At 37.7% G+C, this 16,842-nt stretch overlaps 1 protein-coding gene across 5 annotated transcripts in view; it reads left to right on the top strand.

Annotated features, from left to right (window-relative positions):
- The window catches only part of Pfkfb1 (6-phosphofructo-2-kinase/fructose-2,6-biphosphatase 1), a 64,492-nt gene that overhangs the window by 4,268 nt on the left and 43,382 nt on the right, over positions 1-16,842 (top strand). Inside the window, exon 1 of one of the 5 annotated variants that reach the window (XM_005401536.2) lies at positions 1,639-2,465. The exons of the other annotated variants lie outside the window; for them this stretch is intronic. Coding sequence (XP_005401593.1) covers positions 2,369-2,465 — 97 coding nt within the window. The 5' untranslated portion in view covers positions 1,639-2,368. Of the gene's footprint in view, positions 1-1,638; positions 2,466-16,842 lie in introns of those variants that run through there. 5 annotated transcript variants of the gene reach the window in all.

Genomic DNA, 16,842 nt, shown 5'->3' with positions numbered 1-16,842 from the left:
AAAATCCTCTCTACTAGCTATTTTGAAATCTACAATCAATTGTTGTCAACCATAGTTTCACTACGATGCTATAGAACATTAGAAATTATCCCTCCAATCCAGTTGCATTCTGTACCCGTTAACCATTCTCTTTCTCTCCCCTCTCCTTCCCAACTTCTGGTAACCACTGTTCTACTCTCAGCTTCTTAAAATCAACTCTTTTAGCTTCCTCATATAAATGAAAACATGCTATATTTACCTTTCTGTGGTTGACTTAGTTCGTTTAACATAATGTAAAAGACCATGTTCTTAAATCAAGCTAGCTTCATCAGTTAACCAAAGAAAAGCCATGGACTGGAAGTACTTGGATTGCCAGTGTTCTGTTCGTGACTTGGCCACTTCTTTACTGTGTGACCTTAGAAAAGTGTTTCCCTTCTCTAGGCCTCAATTTCTTACCTAAGAAGATGGAGTATAATGATATACAGGGGGCTTCTCAACTTTCCAAAAGTCTTCACATAAAAGCAGGAAAGTAAAAGTGAATTCATCTTTTTAATTGATTCTCAAGAGCTCTTTACATTGTAAATGTTAACACGTTGTCATAATATTGTATGTTTTCTTTGCCAAAAGGGGTTACTGATTACTGAAAGGGGTGACTGATCATTTATTTTAAAAAGGAAATAACAATGTTAGATAATAGATATTTAGCATTTTTCAGGCTGCTTTACATGTGTTAATACATAAACTCTTCAACAACCCTAAAGGGGTAGGTACTCTTATCATTCCCATGTTCCAAATTAAAAAATAGGGCACTGAAAAGTTCAATCTATTGACCACCAATGGGCAGAACTGGGATTCTACTTGGTCAGTGTGTCTCCAGAACCTATTGCTCTTAACCACTGTGATCCACTGCCTCACTGGATTTGTTTAGCTATGTGGACTCTAATTTTAAAAATCTAATATAATTTATACACAGCAACTGGAGGGAATCTAACCCTTGTGTAGACTAAAGCTGTGGGAATGTATTTATCTGAAAAGGCAAAATGGAGCTAAGAGCATTTGATGGCAGGGATTGGAGATTTCTATCCCCAAGAGAGTGCCCTTTTGCAGCCTCACTGAGTGGAAGAAAGCTGCTCTTCCTAATAGCCAATCAGTGGAGGTTTATCAGGGGGTGGGAAGATTGCAAAAGAATGGAGTAAGAACACACTTGGATATCTTCCAGGCAAGCATGAGTTCTACAGATAAAAACCTCAAAATAACCAGGAGTAGGAGGCAGGGAAAATGGGGGTAGTTTAGGGGTAACATCTGGGAGGGCTTGCTCTGGCCGATGGACTGCTGTGGACTGTTCACCCTTATAGCCTATTGCTGTTTGCTCCGCACACTATCCCTGCTGCAGCCTCTACCTTTTAATGTCTCCATTCCAACAGCATGGCATGAAGAACTTGGGCCAAGTTTTGGATCAGATCATGATGCCTATATCCCTAGAGCATCTCATGGCAGCTGGCAGCCATGTGAGCAGTGCTTACTATTTCTCCCCTCAGCAATGGCTGCACTTACTCCCCTTCCCGAAGTATCAGGTTCAGTGATTTTTTTAGCCTTGGCTGAAGAGAGTATAAAGACGATCACATAGCGCCCATCTCTCGAGCAGTGCCCCATGCAGCACATTGTAGAAAAGCTTTGCGGTCGGGAAAGCAGAATCCAGGCAAAAACAAGGGTTGCAATACCATTTGGGCTGGGAGAGAGCAGTGAGGCAGTGAACCCTCCACTTCCAGTTTGGGCCTTTAATTGCTAGCACAAAACATTGCATTTCGCATTAGGGACTTTGTGTTTTTGTTCTTGGGACCCTTGTATTTCTGATGACTTTTTATGTGGATGTTTCTTTCTGAGTTGGAGCTTGATATTCTGCTTGGGTCCAATTTGTTATTTCAAAGCTGAGGCCTACCTCCATCACTTTTGCTTTGCCACCCCACACAGGACATAAGCACATGATCTCTGGTCTTTTATTTGCATACCCTACTAGTCCTGTCTTCATTGGCAGGAAGTGACTGGCCAGACCTGGGCTGTCTTGCTGGCTGCCTTCCTTGCTGGGCTCCAACTTATCTCCTATGTACACAGCCCTTGGAGTTCAGAGGCCTCTGCTGACTTCTGCGCAACCTCTCACTCTTGGCATCCAAGCCCCCTCTGGTACATACAGGAGCACAGGCAGGCTAGGACTAGAGGAAAAAGAAGAATAGGCTGGAAACAGGCTGTGAGAGGCTCTGAAACCCGTTGCACCTGCATCCCAGCCCTTTCACCTGCTGCTGTGGCTACAGCAACAGGAGAGACAGCTAGGAAGACAGGAAGTGAGACCTGGTACCTTATAGGGAGGGTGTCGTTAGCTGTGACGCCTAAAATGTCTCAAGAGATGGGAGAGCTCACGCAAACCAGGTTGCAGAAGATCTGGATTCCACACAGCAGTGGCAGCGGCGGTCTGCAACGACGAAGGGGCTGTAAGTGGGGTTTACTTCTGTGGGCTTCAAGGTGGTGGTGGTAGAGTGGGTGTGGAAGAGCAAAGAATGCTCTCCATCAACCCCCACTCTAATCTAAAATTTGGGATAGATGAACAGCTGAAGGAAGTAGCTAAAGGATAACAAGAGGCAAACATCAGGAAGGTAAGAAAAGACAAAGATGGAAAGGAAGAAGACAAAGAGTGAGAATTAAAGACCATCTTAATCACAGGAATCTTTGACTAGGAACTTACCTTTTTGTATCTAGTGCTTCCTTGGAACGCTTTGTGTTTGGAACTTATGGTTTCTAGTGCAACTGTTCAGTGGAACTGTTCAGTGGTAACCTAGAATGTTTCAGTTTGGTTACCTCTGTGAAGTGTTTGGAAATTGATCTTGTCTGATTGTGCCTGGGTGAAATAAGGTGATGGTTCCTGGCATCATCGGGGGACAGGTGCCGGGTCACTGTTTGGCATTGCTCCCCCTTTTTGCAAGATTCTTCTTAGAAGCCTATACCTGCCTGGGCTAGGAAAAACTGTCTCCTCTACTGACTTCTTGGTACAGTTATACTCTCTTGCTACTCTGAGGATTTGAGGGAAAAGATATTCAGTCTTTCAGGGCCAGCCAGATGATTTCATATTCATTTTAAAAATTTAATAAGGAGAAGGGTTAAAGGAGAATCAAACAAAAGCTATATATATATATCTAGATATATATAGATATATCTAGATATCTATATATTTTTTAAACTGAAGTATACCATTTCCCTCAGATAACAGGGGACAATTGTGAACCAAGTTTCTTCCAGCCCAAGAATTATAGTCTAATGGTTCAGAAGGTACTGGAAATAAAGCAGCTGTGAACTCTGGGATTCAGACATCTCAAGGACCAGCTGACCAAGCTTTCATACACCTAATGCTAGAGGAGGTCCAGGCTCATGGATGTTGGAGGAGCAGTATTTGCTTAGAGGGTCAAGGAAGATGGAGGATATTATATATATAGTGTTACAGCGTATAAATAGAAGAACAGACACAAACCAACCTCTTGATCTCCATCCTTCTCACCACCAATTTTCCCTCACTCATCTGGAGAGCTAGGAGCCTGGATGAATCAGAATTTCATCCCACTCCTAACCACCCAGCCATTCTTAATCCTGTTGTGTTTACCTGACGGCAGGCAAACCACTCTGCATACATAGATCCTCCAGAGCCAAAACCCTTATATTCCTGGAAAATATGTCTTACAAGTAGGAGAGATAATATACATTAATCACCTGATATAGCCTCTGATACATAGAAGGTGCAAAATAAATACATCCTTACTTTAGTTGTGAGCCTCACTTTCCTTAACTGTAAAACAGGATTAATACTTATCTCCCACTGTTTTTGGGGTGATTCATTGATTCAGAAGTTCTGCATCTAATATTGCCTAGGTTTGAGTCCCGTTGGCCATCTCCTATCTCTTTAATCTAAGTTAAGTCTCTTAACATTTCAGTGCTTTGGTTTCCTCACCTGTAAAATGAAGTTGCTGATAATGTTTTGTAAAGGTTAGGTAAGCTAAAGCATATAAAGTGGTTAGAAGAGTGCCCAGCACATACTATACGTTCAGCAAATACTATTATTTGAATCAGAAGGTAGTCCTGTGGTCTTATTAACCTGCATATCCCCAGTATCAAGTCCTGAACATAGCACATAGCTGATGGTCAGTAAATGATCACTGCTACTTGTACTCTTCCCTCACCATAGCCAACTATGGAGCTCAGTATGCAAAAGATGCTCACATTTTAGTGATTGATTTATTTTTGTCAGGTCACAGGTGCAAAAAAGTTACATAGTGGTTGCCAATTCCTGCCTTAGGCAATGTCCGCCTCACATTCCAAGCTGAAGAGGCCAGGCTGTTAACCCTAGAAAGGTCTAAATCACCTTTTACCTGGAACTTTGTCTCTAGAAGACACACAATCACTTAATGAAGTTATGACAGTTACATGTATCACCATGTGAAAAGTCATTGAACAGTGCATGTATATTATCTTATCACCAAATATTATGTTTATGTGACCTATTGACATTATCAGCACATGTTTTTATAGTTTGTTTATGCTCCTTATTGTGTACTATTATGTTTTGTGAATATTTCATGATTTATCAATCCCAGTATGGATAAATTCAAACGGTTTTTAGTTTTGGGTTATGAACAGTAGTGCTGTGGACATTCTTGTACATTTATCCTGGGGTAGGGTATGTCCCTCCATTTTGTACTTCTTTTGTCATGCCTTGGCTATTTTTGTTAAATAAGTACTGTGCACAAACCAGTTGTATCACTGTAGCTCCTGTCTTGGCTATTTTTGGCACACTACTTTTCCCATAAATTTCGGTATCAGCTTTTCAAGTTACACACACAGAGACCAAACTTTCGAGAATTAGATTGGAATTACATTCAATGTATAAATAAATTTGAGAAGTTCATACCTATGATATTTAGTCCTGCCTAAACAGGATATCTCTCCATATACTTAGATTTTTTTCATGTTATTTCCATGTGTTTTTGCACTACTGGAGATTGAACCCAGGGCCTTCACACTGGGATACACCCCCAACTAACTGTCTGTGTCTGTCTCTTTGTCTGTCTTTCTGTCTGTTTGTCTGTCTGTCTCTCTCACATCTATACATCTATCTCTATCTATCATCTATCTGTCTATTATGTATATCTGTATATCTACCTATAATTTTGAGAGAGAGTCTTGCTAAGTTACTAATTTGCAGAGGCTGAGCTTAAACTTGTGACCAGCCTGCCTGAGCCTTCTAGGTTGTTGGAATTAGAGATGTGCACCACCATGCCCAGCATGAGTGATGTTTTACAATTTAATCTGCAAAGGGTTTGCACATCATAATAAGCAGGATTTCTGGGCTGATATTTTGTTGCTTTTGTAAACAGTGTCCTTTTAGAAAATTTTATAGCAGTTTGATTTTATAGCAGTGTGATACCAATGTATACAAATATAGTCATTTTATATGCTTAAATTGTAACTAGCAAACCGGCTAAACTTTCTCATTAGTATTGGTAAATTGGAGCAAATGCCAGCTTTCATTTTTCTCATCCAACCCTTGTTTTTTAAAAATTTTATTAGTACATATTTGTGATAAATAATTGTTACATTCACTGTGGGTAGTTAGTACCTATAAATGACACACCTTAATTCTTTTTGTGTCCCCTTTCCTTTCCCTCTCACACCTCATTCCATCTCCTGCCCCCCTTCCTATTTGCAAAAGATCTATCTCACTGTTTCCAATTATCTATCTTTTATTTTACTCTTTAATTTATTTATACTTTGTGTTTCTCATATAAGAGAAATCATACATATTTAAGTTTGTGTGTCTGATTCATTCCACTTAACATTATGGTTTCAACCAGAGATTAGTTATTATTTTAAAAATTATTTTTATTTTAAAGAGAAAAGAACAAAAACAAAGACAAAAACAAAACAACACAAAAACTGTAAAATTGATAAAGGATTTCAAAACAAGATGATAAGAAATCAACGGTGGTTGTTGTATTACTTATTCTTATCTTCAAAGTAGTTGCTCAGATTACCAGATATGGGCATGCAAGACTGATCAAACAATTAAACATTAACTGTTCCTTTCAATAAATCAATCAGAGGTTATTTTTAATCTTTTTCTTATATTGCTACATTGCTAAGACCTGCCACACACACACACACACACACACACACACACACACATACACACACAAAACAGTACAGTGTTGAATAGATGTGTTAATAGTGTTTGTTATTAGAGTTGATCTTGATTTTAAAGGGAGTGCTTTTAAAGTTTTAGTATTAAAACTTTTTTATATCTTTTTGATAGCTATGATTGAACAGGTTAAGGAATTTCCTATTCCTAGTTTGCCAGTAGAATTTTAAAAATATGAGTGAATGTAGAATTTAATTAGAAATGTTTTCTGTGTCCACTGAGATGACATGATAATTTTTTTTTATTTTAACCTGTTAATATGGTGCATTGCATTACAGTTTGTCTTGTGTTGAATTAATTTCCCAGGCCTGGGATAAACGAAAACTTCTAGATGATTGGCCTATAATTTTTCCATGTTCGTGCTGTCCTTATCTGATTTTGCTGTCAAGGTTATACTAACCTCATGAAATGAAGCGAGAGCTATTTTCTTTCATTCCGTTCTCTGATAGCGTTTGTCCAGGGAACTATCTGTTCCTCAAATATTTGGCAGAACTTCTAGATAAATGTGTCTGGGGCTGGTTTCTCCTTTAAAATTTAAACTAATACAGTTTAATAGTTACAGAATCATTTCAGTTTGCTACTTGTACTTAAGTTGGCTTTGTTAAATTATGGTTTTCTAGGGAATTTTCTATTTCACATCAGCTTTCACGTTTATTTGTATGAATTACTGATGTTTGTATCTGTTTCATTGTTGTGTTTGCAATTATGCCGTTTTATTCTAACATTTTTTATTTGTACCTTTTTTTCTCTTCATAAGCCTTGCCAGAAGTTTGTCACTTTTATAGTTCTAAAAAAGTGAACTTTGGTTTTTTGATCCTTTCTGCTATATCTTTATTCTGTTTAAATATCATTATTCTATTTTTTTCATTGGATTTATTCTTTTTTTAACATCTAGAGTTGAATGTGCAGGTCATTAATTTTCAACCTTTCCTCTTTTCTAATATAAGCATCTGATGTTAAAATTGGTGTACTAAACAGGACTGATATTCTACATATGCATAAATGTATGGGCATACATTTTTAAATATTTCCAGACCATTTGATAAATAGGCGTTGTCCTGGGCTTTCTTATTCTCTCTACCCAGTTGTCCTGGCTTCCTCAGTTCCTTTCTCAGGACTGCTGGAACTTACTGCTTATCATCTAGCAACTAAAACTTTAATGCCTGGCATAGTAGGAAGCTGCTAATAATTGGTGCCAGTGTTTGGGCCAGCTTCTGTTTAGGTACATCAATACCTTTTCCACTTCCGGTTTAATTCCATTCTGGTCAGAAAACAAACTAAGATTTCAGTTCTTTGCAGTCTGTTGAGACTTACTTTGTGGAGCAACACACAGTCAATTTTGGTAAATATTCCATGAGAACTTGAAAAGAATATGCATTTTACATTTTTGTTTAGTATAGTATATGCATCCATTGAGTCCTGTTTGTTAAGCTGTCTCAAATGTCCTTATATTATTTGAGATTTTGGCTGTGAGTTGATGTGAAAGATTTGGCAATGTCTTCTGGTAATTCTGTCAATTTTGCAAGTTTGTAGATAGTTATAGACAAATTTAAAATTGCTGTATCTTTCTTGTGAATTGAATATTTTATCATTGTGTAAGGAAATTATCTTTGGTAATATCTACTAATATGACATTATTTGCATATTTGCTCCACAAGCAAATTTTTCCCCGATATTGTTATTCCTTCATTTGTTTTATTTAGCTTAATATCTGCTTGGTATATATCTTCCTATACTTTTTAAAAATTGTTTTTGGTAGAGGTGTAATTCACATAACATAAAATTTATGATTTTAAAGTGTGCAAGGAAGTGGTTTTGAGTATATTTACATGGTTGTGCAACCATGGTCACTAACAAAAATGTCCAGGACATTTTTAAACATATACTTTTAGTCAGGTGCATGCCTGTAATCCCAGCACTTGGGAGGCTGAGGCAGGAGGATCATTGCAAGTTTGAGACCAGCCGGGGGTACAAAGTGAGCTCAAAGCCAGCCTGAACTGCAGAGAGAGACCCTGTCTCAAAAAGACAAAAAAAAAATCACTATATATACTTTTAAAACTATTTTGGAATTCAGTATGCCAAAAAGAAACCCTATACTCTTTAGAGCAACTCCCTATTCCACTCTCATTGGGTCCTGGCAACCACTAACTTCCTCTCAGCCTCTATGGATTAGCTTATTCTCAACAGTTCATATAAATTAAATTATAAATATGTGGCCTTTTGTATGTTTTCATCCAGTCAGAAATTCTCTGCCCCTTGGTTAGATTGCTTAGTCCATTCCCTGTTAATGTTAGTAATGATATATTCAGATTTAAATGTGCCAATTTCTTTTACTTTTCTATATAGCTTATGTCTATTGTCCTTGTATTACCTCTTCATTGCTTTATTTTGCATTAAGTAAATATCTTCTGGTTTAACATTATCACTCATTTGATGATGTTTTTATTTTTTACTATGTGTTTTTGAGGTATTTTTGTAGTGGTTCTTGAGCTTTCTGTATAAATCTTGACTATCAGAGTCTGCTTCAAATTTATACTAGTTTAATTCCAATGAGATACAGAAAATGTTACACATTTGTTCAGTTTTATTTTCGTTTGTGGTATTATTTTATGCACATTATATCTATATATGCTAAAATGAATATAATATGTAATTGATTTTATATAATTTTATGTTTTAAAGAAGTTGAAAAAATTGAGGAAAGCATGCATATATTTATAAACTTTTTAATATATACTATCTCTATTCAATTCTCCTATGGGTTTGAATTACCTTTGGTGTCATTTCCTTACTTCAGTATAACTGCATTGTGATGTAGCTAGGATTTTTTAGTGAAGTCAATTTCCCTGAAGCAAACCTTTTGATGTTGTTTGCTGGGAGCAGCTGAAACTGGAAATTAATTACACGTGCAGGACAAAGCCGTTCTGAGAACAACCAGCCCCAGAACACCAGGAGCTCCTCAAAGCATATAAGCAAACGGTCGCAACTTGTTAACTAATTGCTGGGTAGAGAGGTTGAGACTGTCATCAACCTCTTGAGGATGTAAATAAATGCTCTACTGCTCTTGGGCTCTACTGCTCTTGGTTCTCCTCTACTCAGGAGAGAGAGGACCTCCACCTGACCCAGCTCTTGTCTCTTGTCTATCTTTTCCTGATTCCCCTTGCCGTTTCCCCCCACAACCCCCGGGACTACCATGAGCCAGAGTCGTGGCAGTTGGTTCTTTGTAGCCATGGCCTCTGGTTTGTAGGTAATTAATTACCTATGGGATCTCTTTGTCTCTTTTCTTGATGTCTCTATTAATCTGTCATCCCATTTGGTGTTATATTCTACACTCCCTAATTACTGGCTCATTGCTCTATGTTTTGGACAGGGAAAAACGTGGTAAACATTGTTCAGCAGCATTATCCAATTAAACTGGCTGAGGTAATTTTTGAGATCAGTCTCTGAGGTTTGTTCTTACTCTTTAAGGGCTCTTCTTAGGTGTCTTTCTTAGGTTCTCTGGTGAACTAACTGGCCTATGTTGCTCTTAGTTAAGAGGACTGGTTCTTCTTGAGAGCATCCCGAACTTCAGCTTCCTTATACTCTTGTTTCTTTTAGGGAAACTGTTGGAGTTCTCTTGTCTTATGGTTTGCTTCTTTTCCATGGATTCTCCCCTCCTGAACCACCACTCTGGATATTGGGTAGGGCATCTAGTCATCTTAGTTTGCCTGTCCTGGTGTGAAACCTGCCCTGTAAGTAAGTTGGAATGAGGTGCTGCACCTGATGTATAGCCTCCATTCTTTGATTAAGAATTGGTTAGATGAAGGGATTCCTCCAACCATTTAGCGACATTTGTCAGGTATTTAACCTTTGAAACTTGGAGCTAGAGGGAATGCAAAGTGCTAGCTGTCTGCCTCTTAGGGCCATGCTATTCCATTTGATTAGAAGATATCTCTGAGGAGAAAGGGAGCTCAGTCTGCCTGGCTAAATGCACCTGGTGTGAAGCTTTCATCAAGTTAAACGGAACCACAGACCTCCACTATTCTTGCCTAATTTTAGTAGCTTTTCTTGAATAAACATTTTTCCTATGTTATATTCCATTAAGTACTATTTTCAAAAATTTTTAAAGGTTCTATTGTAAGCTTTGACAGTTTAGTTTGTTTCACTGCAGAGTAGGTGGCTGTATAACTCCTTATGCTGTTATATTGAGAGTTAAAGTCTCACAATTCATTTTTTGTGTTGATCTTATATTCTGTAACCTTGCTGAACTCACTTGTTAGTTCTAGGAATTTCTGTAACCATAGGAAGATTTCTGTGTAGATAATCATTACATGTACAAAGATGGATTTTTAAAAGTATTAAGCAGGACATGGTGCCACACACCTGTAATCCCAGCACTCAGGAGGCTGAGGCAGGAAGTATGTTGCAAGTTGGAGGCCAGCTTGAATTGCATAGTGAGACTCTGTCTCAAAAAGATCAAAAAAAAAAAAAAAACAGACCTGGGGAGATAGCTCAGTGGCACAGTGCCTGCCTGGCAAGTGCAAGGTCCTGAGTTTGATTCCTGGTACCAAAAAAGGGAGGGTATTTTGCAAAATGTGTGCTTTTATTTCCTTTCATTGCCTTGTTGCAGTGATTAGAACTTTGGGTATTTATGCCAAAAGAGTGAAGAGTGTGGAGATATTTCTGTTGGTCCTCATGTCAGGGTAAAGCACTCAGTCTTAGTTTAAGTGTAATGGTGGTTATACTTTTTGGTTTCTTTGGTTTTTTTCTGGTACGGGGAATCAAACTCACGACCTTGCGTTTGCCAGGCAGGCACTGTGCCACTGAGCTAAATCCCCAGCCCCCTCTATATGCTTTTTCAGTACAAATTGGTGAATTTTCTCTTTAGTTTGTAAGCATTATGGATAACACTGACAGATTTTTTTGGTTGATCTAGCCTCATATATGAGGACTGAATAATTGCATGTAATTATTTTTAAGCAGTGGTAGATTCTATTTGCTAATATTCTGTTGAGGATTTTTGCATCTATCTTATGAAAAATATTGGACTCTAGGGTTTTAGGATTTTAGTACTCTACTTGGTATCAGAGTAATTCGGACTTCATTAGTTGGGAATGTTCCCTCTTCTTAAAAATATTGTGCAAAATTTATGTTAATTCTTTTTTTTAAATGCAGTAGACTTCTCAGATGATACATCTGGATCTGGAGATTTCTATTACAGTACTGAATATTTTATTTTGACTAAATTAATATTTATAGGACTATTCAGATTGGTTTTTAAAACTGTTGAACTGTAAGATGTTGAGGTTTCCATGGAGTTGGTCTGCATATTCTATGTAGTTAAATTTACAAGTGTAAAAATGTGTCTAGGCATTTATCACTTCCTTCTAGATTCTCTAATCTATGGGATTATAAGTTTTCAAAATAATTTCTTACAGTCCTCTGAATTTTGTTGGCATCCATTGTGATTTCATTTTTTTCATTTCTAATTGCATTGATAAACTTCTTTTGGTAAGTTTGACTCAGAGTTTATCAATCTTGTTTATCCTTTCAAAGAACCATTTCATGATTCATTGATCCTTTGTGGGTTTTTATCCCCAATTTCATCTCTGATTTATAATGTATTTCTCTATACAAGTTTTGGGTTTTCATTGCTCCTATTTTTCTAGCATGTTGAGATGAATCATTTATTTGGCGTCACTCTGTTTTTCTAATGTGGTCATTCGTAGCTTTGAACTTCTCGCTTAGAACTGTATTCATTGTGTCCCATAGGTTTTGGTATGTTGTGCTTTAGCATTTAAGTCTTTTAATCACTGTTTAATTTCTCCCTTGATTTCTTTATGGACCATTGATTATCCAATAATGTATTTTTAATCTCCATGTATATGCATATTTTCTGTGGTTTCTTTTGGTTTTGATTCCACTATGATCCACTAGTATGCACGACATTAGTTCAGTTCTTTTGTATTTATTGAAGCACGCTTTATGGCCTAGAATAGAGTGTATTTTGGATAAAGCTCTGTGTACTACTGAGAAAAATGTATACTTTGTTGTCTGATGATTCACTCTGTAGATAACTGTTTACTCCACTTGTTTTATGGTGTGGTTCACCTCTGATATTTTGATGATATTTTTGTCTGGTTGACCTATTTGTGAGAGTAGGGTATTGAGACCACTCACTATGATTTGATTCATGTTTATCTAGCCTTTTCTGTCCAGTAGCATTTGTTTTATGAAATTGGATATGCCAGCATTTCATGTATATATATTTACAATTGTTACCTCATCCTGTTGAATTGTTCTCTTCAGTAGTAATGACTTTTTTTGTCTCTTTTGATCAGTTTTGGCTTAAAGAATGCTTTCTCTGAATATGAAATAGGTATCCCTGCTTGCTTTGGGGCTTCTATTACATGGAGTATCATTTTTCCATCCTTTCACTTTTAGTCTTTGTGTTTCTTTGTGGATGAAGTATGTTTCTTGTACGCAACCTGTTGTTTTAATCCAGTCTGCCTGTCTGTGTCTTCATTGAGAAGTTAAAACCATTTACGTTGAGAGTTAATACTGAAAAGCATTTTCTGAATCCTGTCATTGCATTATTTTTTTGTCTCTGATTCCTTTATTTTTTCCTTTAGAAAAAAAATACTCTGTCAGTTAAGTGTATTCTTTCCTTTGTGCTCTTTGGTAATTCTGGCATTCATATATTTTTGGATGGTCTTTTTCGTGGAAATACTTTATTTCTTTATCTATTTGAAGCATAACTTTGCTGGGTAAGTTAATCTCGGTTTGGAAATTATTTGCTTTTAGGGCTTGAAATACTTCTTTCCATGCTTTTTGACCTTCAGGGTTTGTGCTGAGAAGTCTGATTCTAACTAGTTTACCCTTATATGTGATTTGTTTTGGAGTTTTGTTTTTTTTTTTTTTTTTGGTTTTTCTCCAGTACCGGGAACCGAACTCATGACCTTGCGCATGCCAGGCAGGCGCTTTTGCCACTGAGCTAAATCCCCAGCCCCTTATGTGATTTGTTTTGTTTTTCTCTGGCTGTATTTAAAATTCTGGGATTTTTTTCTGGATATCTGTGAATTTAATAAAGATTTGCCTTGGTGAACAACTTCTTTCATCATAATTGTTTGGAGTTCTGTAAGCATCAGTTGCTTACATTTTAAAATCTCATATTTGGAAAGTTTTCTTCCACAATTTATGTAATTATATTGGTTAATCCATCTGTGCAGTCTTCTAGATTTTTCTCTAACTCTGATTAGCCTTAGAATTGTTCTTTTGTTGTCATCTAGTAGCTGCCGGATAGTCTTTTCTCGTTCTCTGATTTTCTTTTTGTTTCTTTGAGCTTTTGATCATAGTTCACTAGTTTGTCCTCAATATCAGACACTCTGTCCTCACATTGTTCATTTCCAGAATGTATGAATTCTATACTTTTTAAAAAATTTCTGCTATTTCTGTTTGATCTTTTTGAGGATTCCATGTCATTGTTGAATATGTCATTCAAATTTTGAACTGTTTTGGTTAGTTAGTCCAGTTTTTTTTTGCTTATTTCCCTGCAATTCAGTGTGGGCATATTGAGTGTAATTGATGTAAACTTTTGGTTCATTTCATCTTTGAACTCATCTATTTTCTTCATCCATTCTAAAAATCTTTCATAGATTTCTGCTACCTGGTATTTATTTTCTCCTCTCTTTCTGACCTCTTGCTTTGTCTTGGGGGAGTTGGGAGGGTTAGGAGATCTTCTGTTTCCTTGTTTCCCCATTCTCCATACCTGTATAAGTTATATGTACCCCCCCTCTTTTTTATCTCTTTTTTTTTGGGTGGGTGACTGGAGATTGAGAACTGGAGCAATGAGGAGAGTATGTGGTTATATGGGGCTTTTTATTAGGATGTTACCTCCCCATGAATAATTTTCAGCTTTGTGTGTTTTCTAGTATTTATTCCTTCTGTTATTTACTTGAAGTGGTTTTGATTCTGTCCCCATGTTTTGTTGAAAGAATTGCTTTGATTTATAGCAGCATTCACAGAATCAGTCTTACAACATTTCTTTTTTTTTTTTTTTTTTTTGTCTTTTTGAGACAGGGTCTTGCTATGCAGTTCAGGTTGGCCTTGAGCTCACTTTGTAGCCCAGGCTGGCCTTGAACTCACAAGGATCCTCCTGCCTCAGCCTCCCGAGTGCTGGGATTACAGGAGTGCACCACCACGCCCGGCTACAACATTTCTATATGATAGTCCTTGCAGTTACTCTTCCCCCCTTCGTCTGTTCTCTAGATGAGAGAGAGAACCTAGACACCTATTAAATCAGAGCAAATGAAAATACAAATATGCATGAGTAACAGCCTAGTTTACACATGAAACCATAAAAGAACATAATCCTGCATTACTAAATAACTCAAGAACCACACAAAAACTTAAACCAATAAGATGTCTGATGAGAATATAGATTAGCTATTCCAGTGAGCCATTGCATAGGAACCAGCCTAAGAGTTTATCCCCAACCATGGGGTGAACAAGGATGAAAGACAAGATGCAGAGATATTTTTGAAAGAGGGGCTGGGGGGCTCTTGCCTCTAGTGGATAGACACAGGAACAAGCAGTTAGGGTAACAGAAGATTCATCTGCCTCTTGCTATCTGTAATATATGCCTAGGTAAACAACCAGATCTCAGCTGTGTTGATTCTTCCTTGGAACTTGCAATATGCCAGCATGCCTGCATGTTGCCAAAGGAGCAGAGCTTGCTGTTTCTCTCCTTTCTGCTTGCAGAGAAGGTCAATTGCTTATCTGATATGCTACACCTTCCCTTTTTTGTTTTTGTAATAACATCAGAAGTGAAGCTAAGTGTGGCTGTGCCTGTCCTACTTGTTGGGTTCCTGTCCTGAGGTGGTGGATACCTATTTAAAATATCAATCACTGCGATTTGTCCCTAGGGGAAGTATGTAGGTATAGTTACTCTATCTTTTGTCTTGAAGTCTGGCTTTTAATGAATGTGCCTCCATCCACGGTTGTAATGTATCTTTGCTAGCTCCTTTTGAGGGCCTAGCCCTATCTGAGTGCCTATAATATTTCTAACTAAGCTACTTGTTCCCCCCTCTGAAGAAGTACTCTTAACTATTGTGAAGGGGCAAGGGGCAAAGCCCATTCTGGCTACTTCTGGTGGAAGTGGGTTGTAGTTGTGATTAGCAGTCAGAGAAACTTCCCAGTGAGTCTATTTCAAGGCCCTTGATAGACACCAGGGGTTCTCTTCTCGGGTAAGCGTATATCTTTGTGTATGCTATAATATTAATCATATCAATGAGGATACTATCATGCATTCTGGACAGGCCTTGATGATAGAGAAGTTTTTTCTGCCTCCCGGGTAGTTCTGTAGTCATCTGGGAGAAAGCTCTCACTGGTGAGGAGAGCAGAGTCAAATTCCACCATGGGTGTGTCATGGGGCGTGGTCCTCCATGGTTGCATGCTCCTAGAGGGCACCCACACTGTCTATTTCCTGCAATGACACAAGCAAACCCCAGCTCCCATGCCAACAGAGTAACCAGTCGATCCCATTTCTCCATCTCCAGGGACTGCAGTAACACTTGTGCTTTCTCCTTTTTCCCATGCTGTTGTACTTTTGACCAATCTTATTCTTCTGGGATGCTATCTGTATCACGAACAGGATTCAGAAAATTAACTGTAATGTGAGGTCAAGAAGAAATTGTGGCTTATTATGACTTATTCCTCCGTTTGTTTTTTGTAATTGTTATTTTAATATCAAGTGTGCATGTTGGATAATAGCCTGTTCTTGGGGATTATACGGAATTACAGTAGAATGAATAACATTCCACTGTTGTGAAAATTTCTGAAAGCTTTTACTTATGTAGGCAGGACTACTACCTGTTTTTATTTTCTTTAGGACTCCCATTTTTGCAAATATCGAGAGACAATATTGCTATGTATGCCCCACAATCTCTCCTGCATGGCAGGTAGCATGTATAAAATGAGAGTAAGTATCTGTACTAACATCACATAATGAAGTCTGCCAAATTGAGACATATGTGTTACATCCATTTGCCATAGCTCATTTGCTTGAAGACCTCAGGGATGACAGCCTTCTGAGGAATTGATGTAGATAAAGTTTGGCATGTTGGACAAGATTGTACAACATGGTATACCTGTGGTCTGGAAAGTTTAAAGCCAGAGGTAGGGGATCAAGTATTCTGATGGAAATAAAAATGGGAAAGTTCTGCCTGTTGAAAAGTCAAGATGATGAGTCTATTGGTGTGATGATTTCCTTCTGGTAGTGGTCCAGGAAGACTGGAATGTGAGCATACATGGTCTGTATTGAAAGAAGCAGTCCTATTGTGAATGGCTTTCTGTAACCATAAAAATAGATTGAACAAAGAGGAATCCAGGGTGCATTTTATAATGGCTGTCTCCAAGCCAGTCTTAATGATATTAACTACATAGGCAGAATCACATAATATGTAAACTGGTTCTGCCAGAGTAAATTCTAATATGGTAATTATAGCAACTAATTCTGATGAGCCAAATGACCAGGGGTAGCAATTTTCTGGTGATTTTGCATAATTCAGTAAGCAGGAAAAACACGTGATCCATCTGTGAAGGAACTGAGGCATCTGTAAGAGGAGTTGCCCAGCGTGGTGGCGCACACC

The sequence above is a fragment of the Chinchilla lanigera genome, unplaced genomic scaffold, assembly GCF_000276665.1.
Source record: "Chinchilla lanigera isolate Chin_1 unplaced genomic scaffold, ChiLan1.0 scaffold00074, whole genome shotgun sequence".
In the NCBI taxonomy this organism is placed as follows: Eukaryota; Metazoa; Chordata; class Mammalia; order Rodentia; family Chinchillidae; genus Chinchilla; species Chinchilla lanigera.
Note: the sequence above shows the minus strand (reverse complement) of the source record. Positions and strands in the feature narration are given on the sequence as shown.